We start from the raw sequence: 24147 nt of genomic DNA, 5'->3' as shown, positions 1-24147 counted from the left end.
ATGTGTGCTCCTTCACACCACGATGTGCCTGTTCCAGAGAACAGTGGCTGTTGTCTGCTGAGATGAACAAGGCTTGCACCACTATGCTTTTCTTGCAAGGGCTTCGATGCCGATCCCGATGCCGAAGATTCGCTCATCCTATGCATCGGCCATGGCGATTGCGACACGACGACTTAGTGGCGTGTTGTAGTTGGTATGTGCCTCAGCCCATCGTCTCTTTCAGCCTGCCTGTATATCGTACTGGTACGGCAATTCACCCTCACTTGGATTCGGATGCAGCCTGATCACGCTCCTCCCCGATCCCAGCGAGCTCGTGGACGAGTTTGGCAACAGCGTGCTTGGGCTGCGCCGAGGCTCTCTTATCAACACCGATCCTCTATCGGACAGAGTCTGAAAAGACACCATTGATGTTGTACGTGGCGTGCCGTAGATACCAGAGCTTCGTTGCGCCTGGCGCGAAGGCGCAGTGCGGAGTGTTTGCGGCGAGTGTGGGCTGGCGCCACTGCTACCGCTACGACCGCTGGAGAAGGAAGACGAGGAGGGCTGATGCGCGAGCTTAGGAGTACGGTACAGCGGTAGTGAGTGCGAAGAGCTGCTGCTGCTGGATATGGATCTTCCTGAGCTCGACGATTGCGTGGGTGCGAGGCTGCGTGTGTCGCTGTATATGCTCTGCGCACGCAGGTCTTCCACCACATCTGGATCGAGCTCTGTCATACCGTTGAGAATGTCGGCGAATACGGACATTATGTCTTCGAACTGAGTCTCGGTCAGACATTCAGTCGAGAAGCGAGCGTGTTCGTACTGTGCGAGGAAGACCGGACCGAGTGTGGGTGGATTGAGGAGACCCAGCTCAGATAGACGGGAGAGGTAAGATCGCAGACCCATTGCTCGTGGGCGCTGGAGTAGTGTGACAATTTGCGCATCGGGGAGCAGGGGCGTCTCGTGTGGGAAACGAACAGAGCCTGTCTCGACGTTTGGATCGGGTGGCGCAAGAGAGACTGCCTTTGCTTCAATAAGGTTGGGCAGCTCGCATATGACGCTCCAGTACTGCAGATTCGGCAGGTCAGGAGACGCTGGTGAGGCCCAACCTGGATTAGAGATGTGCCCCCATGGCGGCGACTTTGCGTTGATATGAAGAATCGTGGCATCGCATACACCATGACCACTCTTACGCTTCTTAGCCTTTTCTTTCTCCTTCTCCCTCTCTGATGTGACTGGTCTGCCCTCATCCTGCTCCTCGTCTGTGTCCTCGCCCGCATCAGCTTCACCCCTAATGTCCCTCGGTCGCGAGTCCCATGCCACGATCGCACTCCGCCTGAGTTGTTTTACGATCATCCTGCGAACCATTTTTCCCACTTCGCCTTCCTCCACCGGCAAGTATGGCTTCGGTATTGCCTGCAGGACGCTGCGATTCGTGTAGACGCGGGTCGAGTAGATGAGTATTATGATTATCGCCGTGAGCAGATAGACTCCGCCAATAACAAAGAGCTTCGGGATCTCATTGGTCTTGATAGTCTGGTATATTATGTCGCCAGGCGACACACACAGCAAGATCAGAAGTATGATAAGGAGCGTTGTGTACGTCGTCGAGTACCATATCCTGAAAAGGGGGATGTGCATCGCGGCGGTCGATGAGATATTCCGTGTAAAGTGAGGATAGGCATCGGTATGATCTATTAGATATTAGAGCTATGGTGCTGATGTTACATGGCGGGAGTGAACATGGCGTTGAAGGAGCGTTGTTGATGAGGTGAGGGAGAGGAAGGCGCCAAGGTCACTGGCGCATGCACGCCTCTTTAGCACGACCCACGGGTTCCCTGCATGCAACTTTCTACACCTCACATGCTACCCGCATACTGCACTAGAAGGATGCGAGCAGCGTGGGCTTTCGACAAGGCCGACGTCTACATGCACAACTTGACCGAAACTAGAATTATTGACTCGACGTCGCGCCCGTCCAAAGAGAGCGAGACAACATGCAGGTCTCCACAGATCAGCAAACACATCCACCAGTGCTGATTGTCGGCCAAACAATGTTCTACCGAACCGCACCGTCGCACGCCAATTGTCCACTATGAGTGGGTTTTGGTTTCGACAGGTGGCAGGACAGTGGGCAGCCAAGTGTTCCACACAGCGCTAGTGCGACTTGCAACGCTCCATGGACCCAGCTAAGTAGGAGATGTCTTGGATGTTCGTGCCGGAGGCTGAAACGTGCATTGTTCGCGACCTTGGTGCAGTTCAGTATGTTTATCAAGCCACATGAGGCTTGTCTGTTCTCTTCCTCTCTTCCTCTCTTGTGCTATCAGCACACAAACCTCTCTTTATGCATAGTAGAAAAGGTTCATATGGTTACTCGCCATATCGATCAAAAGTACAGACACGGTGCTTCGGGCTTGCTTTTGTCATCCTTGTGACATTATACTTCTTCCTTCGCTCGGAATTACTCTTCACAGTTTTGCCACGCCCACCTCGCTTTCCATTCTCTCAGACATCATGTCCAGCGGAACCGCCATTCCCGCCCATCATCTCGCCTCCGCACGGCCGTTTCAACTGGAGAAATGTCACCCAGCGATATCCGGTTGAGGCGTTCGCAGAGCTACCTGCTTCCGCGAAAAGCCGGACACCAAAAGTTCAATTTGACTCTAACAGGGAGGACCCACCTCTCTACCATGAGATTATGCGCCAGCGTCGTCAAGCTGCAGTCAAGACGACCTTTGAAAGAGCTTGGAAGGCATACAAAGAGCACGCATGGAAGCAAGATGAGCTGTTACCCATTTCTGGAACATCGAAAACCACCTTTGGAGGCTGGGGGGCTACGCTTGTGGACAGTCTCGACACACTTTGGATTATGGGCCTAGAAGACGAGTTTCATGAGGCAGTTCAAGCAGTCAGCGAAATCGACTTCGCACCTGGGGAGGGTGAACTCAACATGTTCGAGACTACGATTCGCTATCTGGGAGGTCTGCTTGCAGCGTATGATCTCACGGACTGTAAAGACAACAGACTGCTCGAGAAAGCAATGGAACTGGGGGACATGATCTACATGAGCTTCGACACTCCCAACAGAATGCCAATCACGCGTTGGAGTGCGAAGAAAGCAGCAGCCGGTCAACAACAATCAGCAGCAGCCCAAGGCATCATTGCGGAATTCGCATCGTTCAGCCTCGAGTTCACTCGTCTGTCTCAGCTCACCGGGGATATGCGCTACTATGATGCCGTCGCACGTGTCACAGCCGTTCTTGCTTCTCAGCAGAACGCGACCAAAATACCTGGTCTCTGGCCTGTCGGTATCAACGTCCAGAAACCTGACTTGACCTATGACAGTCTCTTCAGCTTGGGCACCATGGCCGATTCAGCATACGAATATCTTGGAAAGACATACCAACTTCTCCAGAATACGGGCGCAACGGCGTCTCAATATGCAAACATGTACTCGTCAGCCATGGACGCTGTCATCAGCCATCTCCTGTTCCGCCCCAAAACTCCCGACAGCGCAGATATTCTGATGCCAGCAGCTGTTCGTATTGACAACAAAGGCACAATCACCCTCGACCCCACAGCCCAACACCTCGTCTGCTTTGCCGGCGGCATGCTCGCCCTAGGCTCCAAACTGCTCGGCAATGCGTCCCATCTCGACTACGGCCGCAGAGTCACAGACGCATGCATCTGGAGCTACACCCACGCCCCAAACGGCATCATGCCGGAGATGTTCCGCATGACACCCTGCCCGACACGCGAGCCGTGCGACTACGACGACAACACAAGCAAAATGCAGCAGTTCCCCGGCTTCGAGCAGGTCACCGACGCGCGCTACATGCTGCGCCCAGAGGCCATCGAGAGCGTCTTCTACATGTACCGCATCACGGGCGAGCGGCACTACCAGGACGTCGCGTGGAGCATGTTCGAGGCGATTGAGAAGCGCACGCGCACCAGCATGGCGAACGCGGCGATTCGCGATGTCACGCTGCGGTTTGGGCCGGGCGAGGCCAGCGAGTTGAAGAGGGGCACGGGCGCGGGCGCGCGGCAGGCCGAGGGCGGGCTGGAGCTGTCGGATAGCATGGAGAGTTTCTGGACGGCGGAGACGCTGAAGTACTTCTACTTGATTTTCAGTGAGCCGGAGTTGGTCAGTTTGGATGAGTGGGTGTTCAACACTGAGGCGCATCCTTTTAGATTACGGTAATTTTGACGGCACTGCGTGTTGTTCTTATGAATGAAAGAAATGCTTGTTCAGTCTATCTTCCCGTGCCTCATGATTTTGACTTGGAAAGGTGGACTTAACAACAAGCTGCTGACATATCGTAAAAGTAGTTCGTTCCTGCACAAGTGTTGCAGACTCGTTAGAACCTAGAACCGAGTTCGCACACAGGGTTTTTAGGACACTACAGCACCAGGGAAGATACGTGAGTTCAAGATGTTACATTTGTCGACTAAACACTTCATCTCTTTTTGAGATTTACTCGGCAACCCAGACGGCAGCCATACCCATACCGGTACCAATACACATACTCGTAACACCAATCTTCTGGCCCGTCCTCCTCAGCTCCGTGAACAATGTGCTCACCTGCCTCGCGCCCGTAACACCCAGGGGGTGGCCAAACGCAATCGCGCCGCCCTTGGGGTTGACCTTCTTCTGATCGAGGCCCAGCTCGTTGATGCAGAACAGGCACTGACTCGCAAACGCCTCGTTGATCTCGTAGATATCCACGTCGTCCTTGTGCAGGCCCGTCTTCTCGAGCACCACGGGGATGGCGGCCGCGGGGCCCACGCCCATCAGTAGCGGGGGCACGCCGACGATCGAGGCTTGCACGAACTTGCCGATGATCTTCTGGCCGAGGCGCTCGGCTGTGCTGCGCTTCATGAGCAGGACGGCGGCGGCGCCGTCGGAGATCTGGGACGCGTTGCCGGCGTGGATGGAGCCGTCCTTTGCGAAGGCGGCGCGGATCTTGCTGAGGGACTCGGGGGTGATGCCCTCGCGCACGCCGTCGTCCTTGGAGACGGTGATGGTCTTCTCCTCGTCGGTCTTGGGGTCGGTCCACTTGACGGTCAAGGGAGCGAGCTCCTCGTCGAACAGACCCTGCTTCTGGGCCTCGACGGCCTTCTGGAACGACTTGGCGGCGAACGCGTCCTGGTCGGCACGCGAGATCCCCTTGTCCTTGGCCATCTGCTCGGACAGGGCACCCATGGGGACCTTGCAGTTCTTGGCCTCCTTGTGGCTCTCGACGAGCTCGCTGAGCTCGCTGACGGCGTTGGGGCCGTACTGTGTGGACATGCTCTCCGAGCCGGCGCCGATGCCGACCTCGATCATGCCGCTCTTGATGGCGTTGGCGATGTCGACGCAGGCCTGGAGACCAGACGAGCACTGCCTGTTCAAGCTCTTGACGGCGGCGGTGACGGGGAAGCCGGCTGCGAGGGCGGCAGCGCGGAACTCAGTCGCGCCTCCACCGGGGGCGAGGACAGTGCCGACGGCAATGTCTTCTACGAGGCCGGGGTCGATGCCGGAGCGGTCGATAAGGGCCTTGAAGGCGCCGACCAGGAGGTCAGCGCTCTGGGTGTCCTTAAAGCCACCCTTACCACCCTTTGTGAAGGGTGTGCGGAGGGCACATGTGACAACGACCTAGGAAGAATCGTTAGATGCGTCCTTCTTGAGGTGTTGTATGCGATCTCGACAACTTACATCATCGGCGTGCTTCTCAAGCAGACTCGACTTTCCCTTCTTGCCGGCTGAACCAGAATCAGGGCTGCCACCGAGGTGGTTGCCAATCTGAGCAAGACGCTCCTGAGCTGCTCAAACGTCAGCTTTGTGGCACTTACACCATGGCTAGGTGTTTGCCAACTCGAAGCAGTGATAGAGTGCATACCTTTCTGTGGTGCCTGTGTCATTTTGTATGTGTATGTGAAGTCCGACTGTTGAGAAAGGAGGGAAAGAGAAGGACACGGGTTTGAAGAGAAACAGAAGTGCGAGACGGAGCCCCAAGTGAAGTCATCTGGCTTCGACCGAGCCGAGGCATGATGCATGGGGATTAGCTGCCCCGGACTCAGCCCCACAACTCGGTTAGTTTCACATGCGGAGGAGGCTCACGTTTTCACATGCTGGCCAAAGCTGACAGGACGCATGAACATGACTTGTGGCTGTCGCATGTGTCTGTCATGTACATGTACATGTGCTGGGAAGTTGCATGTGAGCACTCGCGGAAACGCGCTTAGTGGTGAGGTGCGGTCTATAGCCCGCAGAGGCATAGCATGGTTTGAGAATTCCTGGCGTCCTAACATACCCTCCCATAACGCCTTGCTTACTAAATGACCGAAATGCAGTATCTGTTGCCTCATCTTCGAAGCTCGTCATCCCAATGAGGATCGGATAACCTCCTCTCCAGCTCGTCCGCAATGCTGCTCCTCTGAACCTCCTCGTAGCCGGGCGGCGGCTCTGACGGTGGTTGGAACGGTCGAGGGCTTGGTAATGGGCTCGATCTCTGTGGGCTCTCTGCTTGCGATGCCGTCGCAGCAGCAGCAGGCCCACCGGCGCCCGCACCGCTCAGACCTGCGCTGGCCGGCGGACTGAGCGGCGGCTCCGGCACCCTCGCGTGTTGTCTCGTATCCTCGTACGCCGGCAGATCCTCCATGTTTACATTCCCTGCTGCGACCGTCTCGTCGATACCGCTCTCGCGCGCAACATCGATGGTCTGACGTAAGCGCTCCTTGAGGCGCTCAAATGTGTTGTGGAAGTCGAAGGCGCCGCCCTCCTTGAACTCCATGACGCAGTCCAGCTCGCCGTGTTGTGGGGGGACTCCTCCACCAGAGACGGGGCGGATGACGGCCTCCCATTTGTTTGCGCCAAACCAGGGAGCGGTGACGCGCGAGTCGGCGACGTTGAGGATGGGGACGGCGAAGGACTGGAAGGCCGGTGTGGGCGTGACGGGCAGGTATATTATCTGAGCAGCTGTCAGTTCGGGCCGAAGCTCTGGTGGAGTGCACACGTACCCGTCGATTGGTGAGGTACACAACGCCGGACTTGCACTGCTGCGAGTACGCCGCGCTCGGTGGCAGGGCGTGGCCCGTCTGCAGGCTCAAGGTCGTCCGCTGCGGAGACTGGTATAATGTGGTTTCGCCGGGCAGTGGTGTGTATCCGCCGTTCTCCGCGATCATAACCCAGCTGCGCTTCCGGTCAGTCCTGCTCTTCTTCATGCTCCCCATGGTTCGCGCTCAGCGTCGGCTTGCGGGGTACGGCGAGGGGCAGCGCAGCAGCAACACCAACACCTTCGAGAGTGCCTTCAAGGCCACCTGCAGCAGCGGCCCGGCGGTATATAAGCAGCGGAAGGAGACTTACTTAACCGACATGCTTGAAACACTCCGCGTAAATCCTGTTCGCGTTTAGGGGAGAACGGTTCGTGTAGTCGCTGACCATGCAAGCCTACAGTCGCCGCCTGAACGCTAAACGACGTTCCCACCCGCGACTAACGAGGCGGGTCAGTCGCCGCGTCGAATCACAGAATTGATTGCGGCTGTTGCGCTGTCTGCGGGGTGCTAGTGGAGTTCCTGCGTGTCGCGGCTGACTGGATAATTTTGTGAATGCTGTGAAACAGTGGTCGAGCAGTCACGCATGCAGAAGCCCAAAGGCGAGGCGTAGCTTTTATGGTCGACTGATGGAGGCTCGGTCATCGCCTGCAGTTTTACGTGATCTTGTGAGAGGCTGCGTCACTTGTGCATCTTTCCACCTAGACAGCTTGCAAATCACAGGGCGCGTCGGTCCAATTTCTTCGGAGCATTCGAGACTTTGTGTCAGCATGTTGTTGTGTACGAAGTACTGCCTGCACCCCCATCTGGGCCAGCCACTTGGCAGAATGCACTGTTAGGCAACAAGGATCAACAAGCTCGTCAGGGCTCTTCCACATCAGACCGTGTGCGCTTCGATGGAGTTATTGGCTTTTAGTTATGCATCTTATTGGCTGTGATGAGATGAGTTTGATCCTACAAGGGGCTTGTCAGACGTGCCTGCGTGCAGCAAGCTAGACGCGTACCTGCAGCTGCCCGACCGGCTAGGTACAAAACAAAAACGATTGAAATAGGTATCAGATACCCCGATGATTGCTTAACGCCCACAGAAAAAATGCAAACACCCGCTTCCCCATGCAATGTAACACTCCGCGGTCAAAAGACCCTCGGCATAACACGATCTGCAATTAGATCCAGCTCACTGATTGTGCTCGATGATAGTCCACCTCCTTTTGGGCCCACTGTCACGCTCAGTCACACCAGCAAGTTTCGGAGGTCCCCAGAGTCCTTGAGGAGCGGGCGCCTGGGGCTTTCCTCCCCAAAGACCACCAGCCCCGACAGCTTTCGACGTACTGTTCGTTCGATTGACCGTGGTCGGCAGCGGTGCTACAACATCTCCAGACTCTCTTTGCTCATTCGTAGTCATCCTCGTCAGCTCGTTGGTATTCACATTCGTAGCAATCTCGATTGGTTGGCTGGTCGCAGGGGGAGGCGGCTTTGGCTTCGACGTTGGTGCTGGGGCTGGCTGCGAATTTGCGGATTTGAGCACCACATCAGCACCTGGACTTGACCTTCCATCGCTACTTGCGTCTAGGGCGGCCACACGAGGGCTTGACCACAAACCTGTAGATGGTGTCGACATTCCACTGTCATTGAGATTACTGGATGTGTATCGCGAGTTCGAGCCTGAGCTTGCTGCCCTTCGCACACCATTGGAGTTGCCAAGCCAGCTTCTGTGAGAGGCGTCAAGAGCAAACGGGGAGTCACTAGGGGTGTTTGCTCCAGACGAGCCGCTAGTAAACCGTCTTCTATAGTTTCCGGTTGTTGGACTGGAGTGCACCGCGGGTGACTGGGTCGCAGATTCTGGCTGTGAGATCACAGCCGGGTTAACGCCGGGTCTCAGGTGATCTACCGATGCAAGTAGTTTCATCTCGTATGAATCTGACATACCAGGATCTGCAACAGATAGTCGGCGTTCAAATACGGTTGGGGCTGGGGCTTTCCTATGATGATCATGTCGTACGGCCATAGATAGCGAGGCAAGACCGACATCAAGAAGTACAGGCTGATTTTGAATAGCCCCAAGCAAAGCATTGCAACCTGCACCGTGGGTGATTAGAATGAGCACGAGCTCTTCCTCTTCGTCGTTCGTCTTCCCGTGCTGTAGCGGGAGAGGGTTGACTGCGAAGTTTGTGATCTTGGGCGCGGATGGCGCGAGCTCTTCTGTGCTCTTCGGTCGATCTGAGAAAGTGAAGCCTGCAATGGGATCCTTTGGAGGTGCCGCCCCATGCTCTTTATACCAATCCATCATGCCAGCTAGACCTTTGCGAAATCGCTTATGCATGGTGCTCCACTCGTCGCCGTACTCACCACCATCTCCCCACAGCTGTGGTGGTCGCATGCTGTCCCACTGGAAGTCAACCGTCACACAAGCCTCTTGTGCATGTGCGACATATCCTCTTGGGATAGGATCAGACGGAGAAACAGAGTACGACGGGGCGGGTGAGTTGTAGTTTTTCTTGATAGTGTGACGCGTGGACGAGTTGAGCGAGAGGAAGGTGCCTCGTAGTTTTGGTGCCTGAATGGCTCCGCTGCTTGTGCTACCGGTGCGCTCCCTGGTCGGAGGTAGGTTCTGCGAGAGACTGCTCATATCTGAAAGGGTCCCATTATCGACGCTGGACCGAGCTGGAACGGTCGAAGGTGAGGCGCCCTTGGATGGACCTCCCCACCCACCAGGGAAATGACCTTTGCTACTATTCGCATCTGGCTGCGCTTGTAGGTTGTCTCCCCTCCGAAGCAAGTCTGCTTTCGCGCCTGCGACCATCATGGTCGAGTTTGGTGGCGGTGTGATGTCTTCGTAATAATCAGGCGACAGCCACTCTCCAAGAAACGCATCGACGCGAAGGAGGATCTTGTCCTCGCCTTTGAGAGGCTTTGAGTAGACCTCAAGATTGGGATCTGCTAACGGATCAAGGTATGCGGGCTGTACGGATGGCGATATCGTTCGTGGAGACTGCGATCGCGCTGACCTTGCCAGTGGAGAGCCTCCAAGCACCCCGCTCCGCTCCTTCAAAGGTACTGGCAGCCCAAGCTTTGGGGCAGCCTCAGGTTTGTACTGCGATATACCTGCCGCGACCGCTGTACTCGTCTGCACACACCTCAGGAAGGGACTCGAATGTATGACAATCTTGCGCTTCTTCTTCTTGGGCCGAGATGCTTGTGTCTTCGGGGCGTCCAGCGCGCTGAATTCGAGATGCGCCAGATCTGCATTTGCCCCAAGCTTTGCTGCCTCCGTCTCCTCGATGTCTTGTTGGTGTAGCAGTGCCGCTATGCGTAGGCCAAGCGCTTTGGCCTGTGACCAGCCGCCGTACGTGAGAGGTGGGTCGTAGGGCGTTGGCGATGTGAGGTGCCATGACTTGTCTGAGGCGTCGAGACGAGCGCCATGCCTGCAGGAAAAGTCAGCGCCTTTTACGGGTTATAAGCAAGAGGGAGTCGAGCATACCTGGCAATGAAAACAGCTGCAGGGCCCTTGACCATGGCTGCGAAGATGCCTCGGTCGGAGAATGGCTGTGGTTGAGCTAGCTGGAGCTATTCGAGCGATGGTGCCGGGGTCGCTGATCCTACTACCTAATACCAAGCAATGATTGCGATGAAACAGGCAAACCTTCTTTCCGTGAGCCCATGAACAGATGATTGGCGGGAGGGTGTCAAGTGTGAAAGGTTAGAAGAGCTGCTCCGAGATTCTTTGCGACACAGCTATGACACGATGGCGGTCCCTCAAAATGCTTGTCGATGGAGGGGTTGTAGCACTGTCGCGCGACCTGCAATGACCTGATGAAGCAGTGATTTCGTTTACCCCTCAGTAGTTTCAACAAGCTGCGAGGTCTCTGGCGGCGTCCCTCATGCACGTGGCCGCAAGGAAAGCTGTATTGCAGCCCGCCCGCAGTCGGAGGGAGCAGGTCAAGCTCTCACAGTGGGGCCAGATTTCAGAGCTCAAAAGCTTGGTTCGCAAGCGTGTGATCCTATTCACCTCTACTGGACCCTGGGGCCGTTCACCGGCTCCCGCACAGGACAGCCTGACTATGTGTACTCGGCTGGATATTTGGTCTCACGATAATGTGTGCTGTTTAGCCTGAAACACCAACAAACAAACAGAATGGCCGTGGCGCGACTACGATCTTGGCTGCGTCACTCACCCGGAGAAATTCCTCCCGCCATCAGTCGTTGCACCAAATGGGGTGCAGCCTTCGGCAAGGGTCAAGTATGGAATGCACGGCAGAAGCGCTTAGGCCACATGTAACATTCACACCTTTACTCGAGGTAATCTCCTCCGGTCTCCTTGTGAATGACATCGAACAGCGGCTTTGCGCTGAACCATCCAGCGCGCGGTGACCCAACTGTCTTGTATGTGAAGACGGCCTCCTCCTCGCCGATCTTGACCGTCTCTCCACCTCGTCCGCCCGCGGCTGCGTCCGCCAGCATTTGAGCCTGACAGCACTTGTCGAGCGACACAAACCAAAAGACAGCCTCCTCAATCGACGTGCCAACTGTCAACAGGCCGTGGTTGATCAACAACGCAGCCTTCTTGTCGCCGAGCGCTCGAGCAATATTTTTCCCTTCCTCCTGCGCAAGCACGACACCGTTGAAGCTCTCATACAAGACGTGGTCGTTATGGAATGCACATGAATCCTGCGTGATCGTGTCGAGCTTGCGGCCGAGTGAGCAAAAGGCGCGACCATAGATCGAGTGGCTGTGTGCGGCTGCGAGGACATCTGGACGTGCTGCATGAATCGCTGAATGGATCATGTAGGCTGCCGAATTGAGAAGACGACAAGGGCCGCCGTCGATGACATTGCCATCGTGGTCCACAAGAATCAGATCAGAAGCCTTGATCAAGCTGAATGCGACACCGAAGGGATTCACCCAGAAAGTTGTGGGATCGACCGGATCCTAGTAGAGTCAATGGCTGAGCTCGACGTATGCATCGGATAAACGTACACGCATAGTGATGTGCCCGGCAACACCCTCGTCATACCCGTACTTGCCAAAGATACGGAACGCAGCAGCCAGTCTCCCTTTGAGATAGGCTCGCTCCTTGTACGGATCATCGAACTTGGGCGGGCTAGGAAACTTGATAGCCTTCATCTTCGACTCCTTCTCGTTCAGGCCCGGCTCAAGAGGAGCAGCATTGCTCGGCTTCGTCTCGCTGGCATTCTGGGGCTCGATCGCAGATGGAGGCGACATGTTGTGAGTGCAAGTGTTCAGAGGTATGTATAGTTAGAACAGAGAGCCTTCGGAGTATTGCAAGGGTGAGTCAACGCCGTAGATTTATATCCGCAGTCCGGTTGATCCTGCCTCGGGAAACAACACGCCCTGCGCTGTTAAGCTGACTGTGGCAAGCATTGTGGTTGGCTGCTAGACTAGCTGTTGCATACAACGCGGGGCAAGCGCGGGGGTGACGGTAGTTGCGACCGCCACTTTCGGGTCGCGGCTCTGCGCTTCGGCCGACCTCGTATCGTATGTCTCCCAGAGTTGCTGTGTCGCCTCAACAGTGTCGATTCATAGATTGTACGATTTCTGGTAACGAGCGGACAGACCGTCTCTCGGCTCTCAACCACGACGCTAGCGATACCTAGGTTGAGTGAATACGCACTATCATACCCCTCAGCAACAGTACCGTACCACCTCACATCAGCACCATTTGGGGATCATTGGCTTGTTTGACGCAAGTTGAGTCACAGAAACAGATGTATGCCAAAAGTTCATCCAACCAGACGTATGTCTTCTTGAAGATTCGTCGCTGTTTGGTCATAGCATACAAGTTCGATGTGCACCATTACCACGTCCTCATCATGACCTTCTAACACAGCTTTGTGGTTCGTTCTCCAAATCAACCCAACTATGTGCTCTAGGTGTGTTATCTCTATATCTCTTTACCATCGTGCTTGTTCAAGTACACTCAGCCTACTATTCCAGTCATTATCAACAGGCCCCCCATTATTGATTCAGGGATGTTGGTGACTCACCAAGGCCGCCCTTTTCCTCTTAGCCAAGCCTCACGTCCCGATATTCCAGCAAGCGCAGCTTCTGGACAGTGACCTTGGTGATACCATTAATAAAGTCCATGCGACCAGTCCTTCCGACATGCATGAAACTCAGATTCGAGTTCGAGTCCGATCAGTTCCCTGACGATAACCGATAAACATTTGCCATCGTCGACATAGAATCACCGAAGTCTTTCCAATCTTATCACAAGTGCGTGTCCAAGTGCGAGCTTGCCACAGACCGCTCCACCCCTGCGTAATCAGGAACGATAAGATCAATGTCTACTATCAGCAACACCGAAACGAACACCACCAACACCAGTGTCACTCCAGCGACGCCCACCAAGATCAATCCCGAACAAGCAGTTGCCTTCGCAGCCCTCATTCTCGCCGACGACGGCCTCACCATCACGCCGGAGAAGCTGCAAGCTCTCCTCAGGGCCGCTGGCCTCACTGAAATCGAGCCTATCTGGACCACTATCTTCACCAACGCGCTCAAGAATAAGGACATCAAGGAGATTCTCACTACGGTCGCCACTTCCAGTCCCGAGGCTGGAGGTGACGACGCCTCGTGCACTAGCAACTGCGATGGAAGCACCTATGATGTTGACCTCGACTCCGATACTGAGGAGGGATACGGATGCACATTTTGCTGGGATTAAGATGAGGGCTACTGGGGGTTGCACAATAGTTCACCACAAAATGAAATCTCTCTTGTTCATTGTATTTAAAGTATCCTCCAGTTCCATCTATTTCCGATCAGATGCAAAGTCTACAGCTAGAATAATTGGATGTGTACTTGTGCATCTGCATAGCCACACCAATGATAGTAGCTTGCAGATTTTGCGAACGTGAGAGGCTTGGCCTACCAGGGAATATTGAATTCGCCTGTGCAAACATAAGAGCTTTCTACCAAGAACGTGCAACCGAACATGACGCTGAGTGCGCCCGTCTTCGGAAGCAGATTGGGGATTTGCAAGAGGAGGGGATTGCTGTAGCAGAGCAAGTTTCTAGAGAACTGGACGAACAGCAACAGGGCGTAGGTCTGGTTCAGTAACCTGATGCCTGTGCACTTAGCTTAGGTACATCTCAGAACCCTGCGTTCCGCGGCGGTCGCATCGCATCCAAAACCTCGAAGCTTTGCATGTCACTCCGCCTGTTGATGAGTGTGGGTCTGTGTGCCATACTCTTAGTTTTCAGTCTGCGACTTCGAGTCTCTTTCCAGGTCACGAACCACTCCATGATGGAGCCTCCGTAGAACGCAAGGAAGAGGCTGAAGCCCACAGTCGCGACTGTCAGACAGCCAGCAACTAGCCAAAAGAGCCGTTGCGTCTTTTCCATATCTCTGATGTCAGAGAAATTCATGCCGAAGAAAGATGAGATGAATGACAATGGGAGGAAGATGATCGTTACAATGGTAAAGACTAAGATCGCTTTGCCATGATCTTCAAGTCGAATGTTGACAAGCTGGATCGTGCGGTTAATAAGCGTATTGCTATTGTCGCGTAGGTCGACAAGGTCGGCGTGTTCGCGTTCGAGATTGTCTAGCAACTGTGCGGATGGATCGGAAAGATGATTTGAGAAGGAAAGCTGACGATACGTGGAGGCATCTGCTGGAGGTATCGATGTTGTCGTTGTGTGCTTGGATGATCGTGTGGGGCTTTGTCGTTGACCCCTAATATTTGCAGACTCTAAAACACTTTGCAGACTACCAACAACCTCCATCTGTTGTTCCATTATCGAGATAATAATATTGAGTTCCTCCTGTACTTGGAGCAGGTCCATCACTAGCTTTGTGCTGGGAGTTCGATGCAGACGATACTGCAGATGGCCCAGGTAGCTGGCAAACCTGTCTGATAAACACAGCGTTATGTCTGACCAAAAGCTGCGGTGCAACATGCCCAATGCGCCATTGAGAGCGGCGATGACATGTGTAACGGCTGTGTAATCCTGCTCGCCAGCGACATTCATGTATGCGTTACGAATGCCACGAAAAGAAATCTCGGCAATTCTCGCTGACAGTTGCAGAGGCGGCCAGCGTGACTTCCAACTTGAATTGCTGGAGAATGTAACAACGTGGCGCGCATCTATCACGAGTATCCACAATTCGTCAACATTTAGACTGGTCGGATAGTGGCCATACCATCGCCGGACTTTAAGGTCCAGACTGCGATCAGTGAGCCAAGGTTTATGTCTAGTAAAGACCTGTTGAGATTCTCGATCCGATGTATCCTCAAGCCGATAGAAGTGCTGCAAAATTGAGCGGAGCATATGTGATGAGCTTCGTGATGACTGGTAGCCTTCTCTTGGGTCCACTTGGAACCTGAGGGGAGGTGTTTCACCCTCAACTGTCCAATCGAGAAAGGGCACACTGAGTAGCATTGGTCCTTTGGAAATATTACTTCTGTGGTTATAATCATTGTCGAAGCGCTGGAAAAATGGCGCAAAGTATCTTCCATGTTTTGAGAACCGTTCGTGCTGATTGACGCAATGCTCGAGTTGATGAAGTGCTGCAACAATCTGCCCAGGGGCATCATTCCAGTCTGACAAGGCGAGGAGGCATCCTGAGAGATAGTCTGAATACTTGCTGGATATGTGTATCCAGCGGCATTTGCGTAGTTCTGGCGGGTCAGAAGCTGACGTCTGGACCTTATTGCTTCTCAAAGAGTTCATCCATCCAAACTCATCAGCAAGTTTCTGAAAATGCGCGCGCTCGCTTTTGGTAACATCGTCTAGAGGTACACTGTTCGCTAAAAGATCTCGATTCTCCAGTTCTGGCAGCAGCGAGGACGAGAGGACCTCGTGCATGTCCAGCATTGAGCCGGATTCATAACGTCTGTCATTAAGACGTACATCGTGGACTTGTATCTGGGCAGGGGATAGACGACGATTGCGCCAATACGGATCGCTGTCCCAATCAGCCGTAGGAGTACTGGCCTTGGTGGGTTCCATTGATCAGGAATGCGTGATCCTGGCTGTAGGGAAAGGGGAAAGCGCGTCGCGCACGCGGTCGAGGGAGCGAATCACACGCAGCCCATTTTGTGGAGTCAGCTCTTCCGCGCCTCGGAACGAATGTAGTACACTGTCGACCAAACAGCCCAACAACAAGAACAGCAATAGAAGGCGCATGCAATTCAAAAGTGTTCATTCTGAATAAAGATACCCCCCTCGTTTTGGACGGGCTTCATGTACACACCTGGGCTCCAGCATCGCCTTTGTGCGGACAGAAGTATTGGTATGGCTTGTTTGCTTACAAGTCGATGACGACAGTCAGCGGTAATGCAAAGCTGAGAACGGTTTTCCATTTTTGTCGTACAGGTCGGCTCTCCGCAGGCTGAAGTTTTCTTTGATGTATTTAGTGACAGCTACCGCTCCGACAAATTACTCTCCACCTCAATCGTAACATTCAAACGGAAGGAAACCCTTTGGGCAACGTCCATCATGTCGTCAAAGAGGTATGTTAAAACTGCAATGTGAGATATATAAACAAATGCTCAAAATCGGCAGCCACCCCATGCATCCAGCGGTCGTCCATTTTCCCATTTCGTTCACAGCGATTACTGGTGCGTTAGATGGGATCTACTGGTTGTCTAAGATCCCGGCCACTGCGGGCTTGGTCAACTCGGTGTGTAAGTAAAGCCGCGATATCGATGAGTAATAACGTCTAATCCTGTACAGTCAAGTCATTCGACAAGAGCGTCCAGCCCAACGTATTTCCCGTGTTATCCTACTACAGCACCATCATCACGATTCTCACTACCCTCCCAGCCATCGCGACCGGTGTCGTCCAGCTCGCTCCGGTAATCCAACGTGATGGTTTCCAGTCGAAGAAAGCAAAGATCGGTGCGGTACACGCGTTGCTCAACGATGTTGCGCTTTTTGGTACCATCTACAACTGGTGGACTCGTAGCCAGCAGGCCGGCTTCACACCGAGCACTACGAATGTACTTGTCAGTGTAGCTCTTGCTTTACCGCTTACCATGTATTCGGGCTATCTAGGCGGGTCGCTTGTATATGAGTACGGCATGGGCTTTTCCAGGAGCAGCCCTGTCAAGAAGGCGCAGTAAAGGGAGATAGAAGGGAGAAAACGGGCTCCGAATCGCGGTCAGTAGCCGAACACTGGGTTGCGTGGGCACAGCTCAATCAAAACGTTGTTTGATGATATCAAGGGTTCTTCTCGCCGTGACAATTGATAATTGACAAAGGATGCAGGCTTGCAAAGACTTTGCATTTCTAATGCTGCCGGCGGTCAAGTACCTTGCTTATCATTGAACCCCACAGCCACGCGATAAGACCCACCAAACACGCGATAAGACCCACCGACCCCAACTCATAGAGATACCAATAGCCCTACGGCTTGCTCTTTGCGATGCACGATACCGTAGAATCGCATTTACAGTACCTAGGTACTATAACTAAAATCTTGCTAAGGCTATATTTTTAGGCAGTGCTCCTAGAATACTAAAACTCTAGCACCTTTAAACAAGGCGCGCAGCTACCCAGCAAGGCTCGCACAGGCTTAAAAAAGTTTCTAAATAGATTTTTAGGCTAGTTTTAGGCTTTTAGCCTGCTACTACATTTATATCTCTTTTGCAGCCTCTTAGTAGCCTATCCCTCTAGGTACAGCAGTATAAGTGAAGTTAATAGAGTATTTAAAAACTTCAGTATTTATAGCTGTGCGCACTAGCGCGTTAGCACGTTAGAGCTCTATCTCCTCTATGTATGCATAATGCACCGAATAGCAAGTTATATGCACCGAATACAGTCAGCCTAATTAAACGCTAAGAGAACAATCTATATATAAATTTATTAGGGCAAGTTTATTAGTAACTGTTATAACTAACATATTACTTATAGTTTTCTATACTAAAAAAATACTTCCCCTATTATCTATGTAAGTTTACAGTACCTAGGTAGGCAGGTAATCGAACACAGGTTTAATAGGTGCTGGTGAGGGCAGAGTTAGATATCGTTTGATATGATATAAGACGAAACCTTCAGGTGTAAGCCTTAGAATTCGGAGAGAAGTACACAGGGGCTCCGTGCGCGCTTGTGCGCCCCCGGCCTTGGCCCGATTTGAGGCCAAGGTCGCCCTTAATGACACACCTATGGGACGGGCGCCGACGTCGGTATAAAGATGCAGCGCAAAGTCCATGAAGCATGTGCTAGGACTAAGTCACGTTCTGCAATCCAGGAAAGCGCAAGATGGTCACCTCATGGTCTTTCAGCATTGCTGTATTCAGCCTTGCTACCAGCGTTCAGGCAGCAGTCTCGTCCAAGGGGTTCACAGTATCGCTGACGGACATTGACTACTTCCTCCCTCCCAAACCAGTTGCAAGCATCGCCGGCTGCGATGAGATCAAATCGGCGTTCGCCGATGGACCATTTGTACCATTCACTGTTGTTAAGGGCGACGGTTGTGAAACACTGGACCTCGCATCTGCCACAGCTAAGTATGCCGAGGACGACGTTTGGCAGGAAGGCTTCCTCGATGGTGTGTAATGATCCCAGCATCTATTCGAGACATCACTGACAGGCTCCAGCACTCTATGTGAGCGGTGGAAGTGCAGGCAATGTCTCCGCCACAGTTATCACTGGCATAGTGTCTGGCAGCCTGAAGCCCGGTCCGTACTTCATCAACGCAGCTGGTCAAGTATATGAGGCATGGCGACTGTACAGCGATGTTACAGGCGCCTTCACCGAAACTGCGATTGCCAACGGCGATGGCTCCTACTCAGTCCTTCCTGCAGGGACCTTGGGGCAAAAGCTGGCTGTAGCTGTTCCCTCTCGCCTGTACTTTGAGAAGACTGCAGAAAAGCCGTTGGCAGGTGTCCGAATTGGCATCAAGGATATCTACGACATCAAAGGACTACGCACCTCCAACGGCAACAGAGCTTGGTATTGGCTTTACCCTCCGGCCAACAATACTGCAACACCCGTTCAAAATCTGATCGACGCAGGTGCAATCATCGTGGGTAAGATGATCACCTCACAATTCGCCAATGGCGAGACAGCTACTGCGGATTGGGTCGATTATCACGAATCGTTTAACCCGCGTGGTGATGGCTACCAAGACACATCGTCGAGCTCAGCTGGCGGGGGTGCTGGAACGGCTGCATACGAATGGCTTGACGTGTCCCTTGGGTCTGACACCGGCGGCAGTGTCCGCGGTCCCTCTCAAGTCCAAGGTCTGTACGGCAACCGACCTTCCCACAGTCTGGTCACTCTCGAACACACTATGCCACTGGCTCCTGTTCTCGATACCGCCGGCCTCCTCGCTCGCGATCCCCTGATCTGGAAGGCGGCAGCTCAGGCCATGTACGGATCCAATGTCACCATTAGCAGCGAATATCCGAGCAGCATCAAAACCCTCGCATGGCCTACCGAGGCCAGCAACGTCGCCAACAGCCTTCTAGTCAACTTCCTCGCTAACGTAACCGACTTTCTGGGGGCAAACGCCACCGCATACAACGTGACTGCCTCCTGGAGTACCGACAACCCCTCCCTTGAACCCCTCGCAACAATGATGAATCTCACATACGCCATCATCATCACCAAGCAACAAACCGCTCTAGTCCGCGAGCCCTTCCTCGCAGACTACGCTGCTGCCCACGGCGGCCGCACGCCCTTCATCAACCCCGTTCCCCTCGCACGTTGGGGCTGGGGCGACAACCAAACCGCCACCCTCGAGGAGAGCATCGCGAACAAAACCACCTTCATGGCATGGGCGAACAGCACGTTCCTCGCTCCTTCCGCGTCCACATGTTCCGAGAGCCTGGTCATGTACGTTGGGTCCACGGGGCGCACCACCTACCGCAACGTGTATCTGAACGAGCCGGGAGTGCCGCTCGGGTGGAGCAACAGCCGTATTTCAATTTTCAGCGAGGCGCCGGATTTCGTGGTCCCTATTGGTGAAGCGCCGTACAATTCGACTGTGACAGGGCATGAGGAGTATTTGCCTGTGACAGCGAACTTCATGGCGGCCAAGGGGTGCGATGGGATGCTGTTCAGTCTGATTAGTGATCTGTATGGGGCGGGCATTTTGAAGGAGGCACTGGCTGGAAAGAGCGGAGTGACAGGTGGCCAGACACTTTACAGAAGGGGCATGTAAAGCATAAGTTGTGTTGAAAGGTCATTATATATTAAAAATTAATGTATTTACTCGTCACCCAGGCTCCGGACCTCGATTCCCTCCTGGCCCTCGCATGCGCTGATGTGTCCAAAGTACCACAGATGCGCGTTGATGTCGACTCCGAAGTCACCCTCGTTGCCATTGAAGTTCAACGAGCCGGTCAACACATTGATATCCCCTGTGCCAGGTGAAGCACTATTTCCAGTGGTGATGTAGTACTCAGGAGATGTGTGGCGGTAGCCCAAGAACGTCGGCGGCAGCTTGGGGACGGGATCGAACTTGTGTGTGACGCGGTAGTTCTGGCCCTTGGTGGTGCTAGTGATGTAGTCCGCAAGTGGCTGCAGCCCGACCTTCGGCGCGCCGTAAGTGTACAGATCGACTGTGATGCCCTGGTTTCGCAGCACACTGGCTGCGAGACTGGCCAGAGCTCCACCCAACGAGTGTCCTGTAGCCACAACCTTGAAGGTCGGGTACTGCGCTTGTGCTTTCTTGATTGCGGCGACTACGTTGGTCTGAGCCTCAAGCCATGACTGCCAAAAGCCAATGGAGGAGCTGCAGTTCGTGCAGATGCTTGTAGACGCGACAGGGAAGCTGAGGTTGGTGATCCAATTGCGAACAGATCTCGAGCCGCGGAAGGAGAGCACAATCAGCTTGTTCGTGGTGTCTGTGGCGACAAAGCCTGTGACGTCGGACTTGATTGAGCTTGTAGTTGTTAGTATACGCATATAGGAGAGACATTGAAGGAGCTTACTTCTCAAACTCTGTCAAAGTGTTTGTGTTGGCAGCTTCTACTCGCGCACAGTTTCCCTGCGGGCAAGCGAGCTTTGTGTTGGGGCTATTGTTGTTTCCAAGACAGTAAGCCGCAGCGGAGTATTGGCTGAAGAATTCAAGTTGATCGAGGATGCTTGCAGACACCGCTGTGTCTAAGTCAGTTACGCCTCGGATATGGGGGTGGAAAGAACCAGTGACTTGCGTACCTCTCTTCTCGAATTCTACGGGCACAGCGGTGACAAGGCCCACAGCGGTTAGGAAAACAGCTCCCAGTCTCAAAACTGAAGACATGACGATACTCAGAGATGTGAATTGACAAAGCTGCACGTTCCAATTGTTCTAGTGAAAGTATAAACACAATGTTGCTCGCTGCCACGACCCATCACCAAGCAGCGGATACCTTCAGTAAATATACTCTTCCCCCCAACCCCGACCTTTCCCATTTTCACGCCGGTTATCCACCTTGGACATTTGGAGCTGGCAGTTCATACCCCTGTCCATGCTCACCAAAGCGGCAGTCCGTGCTTCACATTCTTGAACCATACTAAGTTTAGACATAATTCCGTACCTGAAAGGCAAGAATTACTCAAACGGTGAGGAGCTCGCTCCGCTTCCAGTTGATTCAAGGTACGAAGGTGCAGATTGCTGTCCAGGTATCGACGCCACATTAGTAAAGATGCCAGACTTGTCTGCCGAGATTTGGTGCAGGAGCCGGCATAAGGCGCAGTAGGGCTGTGTTCCATGACGACTATATGATAATGCTACACTATGCCGGTAGAGCGAGATTGAAGAGATACCATTGTACATACTGTCAACACTGTGTCTGTCATCATCACATGAAAAGCTGTACAGCTGTGGGAGCCATGTCCCAATGGACCTGCATGATTGCACACCATCAACACCTAAAGTGCAGGCGTTTAACGTCTTGGCCTCCGTAGCGTTCGCCAATTATTGTTGTGATCATTTCGCTTTAGTCAGGTGTGTAAGCCTCCAAGGTTAGCACCAAATGGGTCCATAAGTGCTTAGAATCCCATTGCGGAAATAAAACTCACCGCTGACATCGGTAGATTTCGATAAAAACCCAGAATGTCAAAAGGTGAAGGGCCGAACTTCTGTTCGCTGATCACCAGGGTAGACTTTGAGAAGCTCATTGCGCGCAAAACTTATGGCATTCACAAAAGAAAGTTTCGAGTTTGAACACAAGACGGATGCGGGGAAGCGAGGTGACGTCAAGCATCCCCAGGTGACCTCGGGCGCGTCGACAAGACAGGAAGGACACCTGAATGCAAGAACGCCAAAAGGTACACACCGCATGAGTGTTTTAAAGTGAACTTATGGAGAAGCAGGAAATGTTTCGGTGTACTCACCTGATCCCGTTAGATCATCGGCATGTTTTCTGCGGGGATGGACGATCTCCAATGACTAGGCGCGTACCTCAATACTGAGCACGCGACAGAAACGATGAACGACCTGCGGGCCGATGCAGATAACACTATTGTCAACGCCCGGCAGAAAGCGTTGGTATTGGTAGGAGCCGTATACGGGCCTGTGTGAGGAACAAGAAACGCTCCTGTGGCCACACTTCGGCGAACTGTCAAAAACGCTCGGTTGAACGCGCAGAGGCTACCCGGACCTGTCTGGAACGGCAACGGTAATTACGGGCTGCAAAGCTTGTCATTCGTGGGAGATGAAAGAACGCGGTGTCTGTGTGGGCACCACGTGTAGCATCAGGGATAAAGTCTTTCGGAAAATTCCATGTACCGGGGTCTCGTCGTGCACTGAATCGCGTCACTTGAAAGATTCGAGACCTGTACCGGTATCGCTTGGAAAGGCAGAGAGGGTTGGAGAAGTGGATTGTTTCAAGGGTGTAAATTGCCTCTAACGGGTATCGCTATTTGTACTGAATCGCGTAAGATGTCGGACCGAACCCGACGGTGTGCGCATGACCAGTCTCCTTTGTGCAAAGGGAGGTTTTTACTGAGGAGGCACAAAAGGCTCGACGAGCATATTAGAGAAGCTGGGCATAGTGTCAGCACATCGTTTAGTGTAGATAATAGGAGGCTTACCTTTCCAATTTCTCCTTGCCACGGACTTCCTCGACAAGAAGTGGCATCTTGACGACATTGAACTCATCGTAGAGCTCCTCGATCTGATCGAGGTACTTCTTCTGCATCTTTCTGCGTGAATTGCACTGTTCGCACGGGTTATCCTGCTTGGGGAACAGCAATTGGTTGACCACAATCGAGTGAGTGTCAATCTCGTAGCTGTTAAGTTCCTGGATCATGCGCTCGGTCTCGTACAGCGACAGGAACTCTGGGATACAGACGCACACAAAGGTTGTGAGATCTGCGTCCTTGAATTGACCGTTGACCTCAGCAATGGTCTTCTGTAGCGCGTCCATCTTCTCGACAAGCTCATCCATGCTCTGACCATTTGGCAGGCGTCCACCGCCACCCAGGAAACCGTTCAACATAGGTCCAAACTGACGCGACAGCTGCGAAACCTTACTCAGAGCCTTCTCCATGACAGTGGGAAATTGCAGAAAGCGCAGTGTGTGACCAGTAGGCGCGGTGTCGAATATGATGGTCTCGTAGGACATGGACTTGACCTGCTTGAGGACTTCGGCGAATGACATGGCCTCATCGACACCGGGAATCTGTAAGAGCATTCAGTACTGCGTCTCGCACACAATCCAGCGTTTGTGAACATACGCTGAAGGCCAGATCTTGCATCATGTTGCCCATTCCACCAAGTCCAGCCATAGGATCCTGACCCTCCTCGCCACCAGCAGCGAGAAGATCCTGTATACTACCGTTGGGGTCGATTTCCATGGCGCTCAAATTGTCGAAGCCATTGACTAGGCGCGCATCCTTGCCGAACTTCTGGTTGAAGGCATCTGACAGGTTGTGGGCGGGGTCCGTAGAGATGAGCAAGACGGATTTGCGATGTTTTGCGAGCTGAATAGCGAGAGAGCAGGACGTTGTTGTCTTTCCAACACCACCCTTACCACCCACGAAGATCCATCGCAGCGACTTTTGATCGAGGATGGACTGGAGCGTCGGCTCCAAGTCCTCGGGAGGGTTCTGGAGCTTCTGGAGCGCTGCAGTGGTCGCCATCGTAGATTTGAATACGAGAATATAGTTCGAAGAGGACGATGTGGTATGGTGTGAATGCGCGGACTACATGTAGCGTCAGTGAAGCTCAAACGGT

General features: G+C 53.4%; 12 protein-coding genes across 12 annotated transcripts; 4 read left to right on the top strand and 8 right to left on the bottom strand.

Annotated features, from left to right (window-relative positions):
- Positions 1–80: 80 nt before the first annotated feature.
- On the bottom strand, positions 81–1756 carry C7974DRAFT_168439 (uncharacterized protein). The gene has a single exon (XM_046136098.1). It carries the CDS (start codon positions 1618–1620, stop codon positions 220–222), a length of 1401 nt encoding a protein of 466 aa, XP_045998028.1. The 5' UTR covers positions 1621–1756; the 3' UTR covers positions 81–219.
- Positions 1757–1837: 81 nt separating this feature from the next.
- C7974DRAFT_392427 (glycosyl hydrolase family 47-domain-containing protein) lies at positions 1838–4192 on the top strand. Its single transcript, XM_046141678.1, has one exon. The coding sequence runs from the start codon at positions 2324–2326 to the stop codon at positions 4178–4180; it is 1857 nt and encodes a 618-aa protein (XP_045998027.1). The 5' UTR covers positions 1838–2323; the 3' UTR covers positions 4181–4192.
- A 261-nt stretch (positions 4193–4453) lies between these two features.
- C7974DRAFT_412265 (Thiolase, N-terminal domain-containing protein) lies at positions 4454–5880 on the bottom strand (the record flags this gene model as incomplete). Its single annotated transcript, XM_046143628.1, has 3 exons — positions 4454–5614; positions 5675–5781; positions 5859–5880. The coding sequence occupies 3 exons, from the start codon at positions 5878–5880 to the stop codon at positions 4454–4456; spliced, it is 1290 nt and encodes a 429-aa protein (XP_045998026.1).
- Positions 5881–6169: 289 nt separating this feature from the next.
- On the bottom strand, positions 6170–7409 carry C7974DRAFT_168325 (uncharacterized protein). The gene is made up of 2 exons (XM_046136096.1): positions 6979–7409; positions 6170–6929 (listed from the first exon to the last, which is right to left on the bottom strand). Exons 1-2 carry the CDS (start codon positions 7189–7191, stop codon positions 6324–6326), a joined length of 819 nt encoding a protein of 272 aa, XP_045998025.1. The 5' UTR covers positions 7192–7409; the 3' UTR covers positions 6170–6323.
- A 366-nt stretch (positions 7410–7775) lies between these two features.
- On the bottom strand, positions 7776–10965 carry C7974DRAFT_334301 (uncharacterized protein). Its single transcript, XM_046139153.1, has 2 exons — positions 10493–10965; positions 7776–10436 (listed from the first exon to the last, which is right to left on the bottom strand). Exons 1-2 carry the CDS (start codon positions 10525–10527, stop codon positions 8189–8191), a joined length of 2283 nt encoding a protein of 760 aa, XP_045998024.1. The 5' UTR covers positions 10528–10965; the 3' UTR covers positions 7776–8188.
- A 12-nt stretch (positions 10966–10977) lies between these two features.
- On the bottom strand, positions 10978–12403 carry C7974DRAFT_357554 (class II aldolase/adducin N-terminal). Its single transcript, XM_046139622.1, has 2 exons — positions 11989–12403; positions 10978–11940 (listed from the first exon to the last, which is right to left on the bottom strand). The coding sequence occupies exons 1-2, from the start codon at positions 12232–12234 to the stop codon at positions 11302–11304; spliced, it is 885 nt and encodes a 294-aa protein (XP_045998023.1). The 5' UTR covers positions 12235–12403; the 3' UTR covers positions 10978–11301.
- A 566-nt stretch (positions 12404–12969) lies between these two features.
- C7974DRAFT_168126 (uncharacterized protein) lies at positions 12970–13777 on the top strand. Its single transcript, XM_046136095.1, has one exon. The coding sequence runs from the start codon at positions 13313–13315 to the stop codon at positions 13694–13696; it is 384 nt and encodes a 127-aa protein (XP_045998022.1). The 5' UTR covers positions 12970–13312; the 3' UTR covers positions 13697–13777.
- Positions 13778–14123: 346 nt separating this feature from the next.
- Positions 14124–15986, bottom strand: C7974DRAFT_375359 (uncharacterized protein; the record flags this gene model as incomplete). The annotated part of the gene is made up of 1 exon (XM_046140203.1): positions 14124–15986. The coding sequence occupies one exon, from the start codon at positions 15984–15986 to the stop codon at positions 14124–14126; it is 1863 nt and encodes a 620-aa protein (XP_045998021.1).
- A 489-nt stretch (positions 15987–16475) lies between these two features.
- On the top strand, positions 16476–17101 carry C7974DRAFT_375358 (uncharacterized protein; the record flags this gene model as incomplete). Its single annotated transcript, XM_046140202.1, has 3 exons — positions 16476–16489; positions 16542–16663; positions 16713–17101. 3 exons carry the CDS (start codon positions 16476–16478, stop codon positions 17099–17101), a joined length of 525 nt encoding a protein of 174 aa, XP_045998020.1.
- A 1138-nt stretch (positions 17102–18239) lies between these two features.
- C7974DRAFT_310377 (glutamyl-tRNA amidotransferase) lies at positions 18240–20145 on the top strand (the record flags this gene model as incomplete). Its single annotated transcript, XM_046138267.1, has 2 exons — positions 18240–18528; positions 18578–20145. 2 exons carry the CDS (start codon positions 18240–18242, stop codon positions 20143–20145), a joined length of 1857 nt encoding a protein of 618 aa, XP_045998019.1.
- Positions 20146–20175: 30 nt separating this feature from the next.
- On the bottom strand, positions 20176–21309 carry C7974DRAFT_334290 (Alpha/Beta hydrolase protein). Its single transcript, XM_046139152.1, has 3 exons — positions 21144–21309; positions 20918–21083; positions 20176–20868 (listed from the first exon to the last, which is right to left on the bottom strand). Exons 1-3 carry the CDS (start codon positions 21226–21228, stop codon positions 20193–20195), a joined length of 927 nt encoding a protein of 308 aa, XP_045998018.1. The 5' UTR covers positions 21229–21309; the 3' UTR covers positions 20176–20192.
- Positions 21310–22911: 1602 nt separating this feature from the next.
- Positions 22912–24053, bottom strand: C7974DRAFT_309382 (anion-transporting ATPase-like domain-containing protein; the record flags this gene model as incomplete). Its single annotated transcript, XM_046138221.1, has 3 exons — positions 22912–22954; positions 23004–23593; positions 23649–24053. 3 exons carry the CDS (start codon positions 24051–24053, stop codon positions 22912–22914), a joined length of 1038 nt encoding a protein of 345 aa, XP_045998017.1.
- Positions 24054–24147: the final 94 nt, after the last annotated feature.

Source organism: Boeremia exigua (genome assembly GCF_020726555.1).
Source record: "Boeremia exigua strain MPI-SDFR-AT-0100 chromosome Unknown C7974scaffold_5, whole genome shotgun sequence".
NCBI lineage: Eukaryota > Fungi > Ascomycota > Dothideomycetes > Pleosporales > Didymellaceae > Boeremia > Boeremia exigua.
This window is presented reverse-complemented; position numbering and strand designations above follow the sequence as displayed.

Excerpts from the sequence above, each read along its gene's own strand:
- C7974DRAFT_168439 (XM_046136098.1), bottom strand. The coding sequence starts at position 1,620 with ATGCACATCCCCCTTTTCAGGATATGGTACTCGACGACGTACACAACG.
- C7974DRAFT_392427 (XM_046141678.1), top strand. The coding sequence starts at position 2,324 with ATGCATAGTAGAAAAGGTTCATATGGTTACTCGCCATATCGATCAAAA.
- C7974DRAFT_168325 (XM_046136096.1), bottom strand. The coding sequence starts at position 7,191 with ATGGGGAGCATGAAGAAGAGCAGGACTGACCGGAAGCGCAGCTGGGTT. Across the intron at positions 6,930-6,978 it reads TGTACCTCACCAATCGACGG|ATAATATACCTGCCCGTCAC; the intron begins GTACGTGTGCAC and ends ACAGCTGCTCAG.
- C7974DRAFT_334301 (XM_046139153.1), bottom strand. The coding sequence starts at position 10,527 with ATGGTCAAGGGCCCTGCAGCTGTTTTCATTGCCAG. Across the intron at positions 10,437-10,492 it reads GCAGCTGTTTTCATTGCCAG|GCATGGCGCTCGTCTCGACG; the intron begins GTATGCTCGACT and ends CTTTTCCTGCAG.
- C7974DRAFT_357554 (XM_046139622.1), bottom strand. The coding sequence starts at position 12,234 with ATGTCGCCTCCATCTGCGATCGAGCCCCAGAATGCCAGCGAGACGAAG. Across the intron at positions 11,941-11,988 it reads CCGGGCACATCACTATGCGT|GATCCGGTCGATCCCACAAC; the intron begins GTACGTTTATCC and ends TGACTCTACTAG.
- C7974DRAFT_168126 (XM_046136095.1), top strand. The coding sequence starts at position 13,313 with ATGTCTACTATCAGCAACACCGAAACGAACACCACCAACACCAGTGTC.
- C7974DRAFT_334290 (XM_046139152.1), bottom strand. The coding sequence starts at position 21,228 with ATGTCTTCAGTTTTGAGACTGGGAGCTGTTTTCCTAACCGCTGTGGGC. Across the intron at positions 21,084-21,143 it reads CGTAGAATTCGAGAAGAGAG|CGGTGTCTGCAAGCATCCTC; the intron begins GTACGCAAGTCA and ends ACTTAGACACAG. Across the intron at positions 20,869-20,917 it reads ACTTTGACAGAGTTTGAGAA|CTCAATCAAGTCCGACGTCA; the intron begins GTAAGCTCCTTC and ends AACAACTACAAG.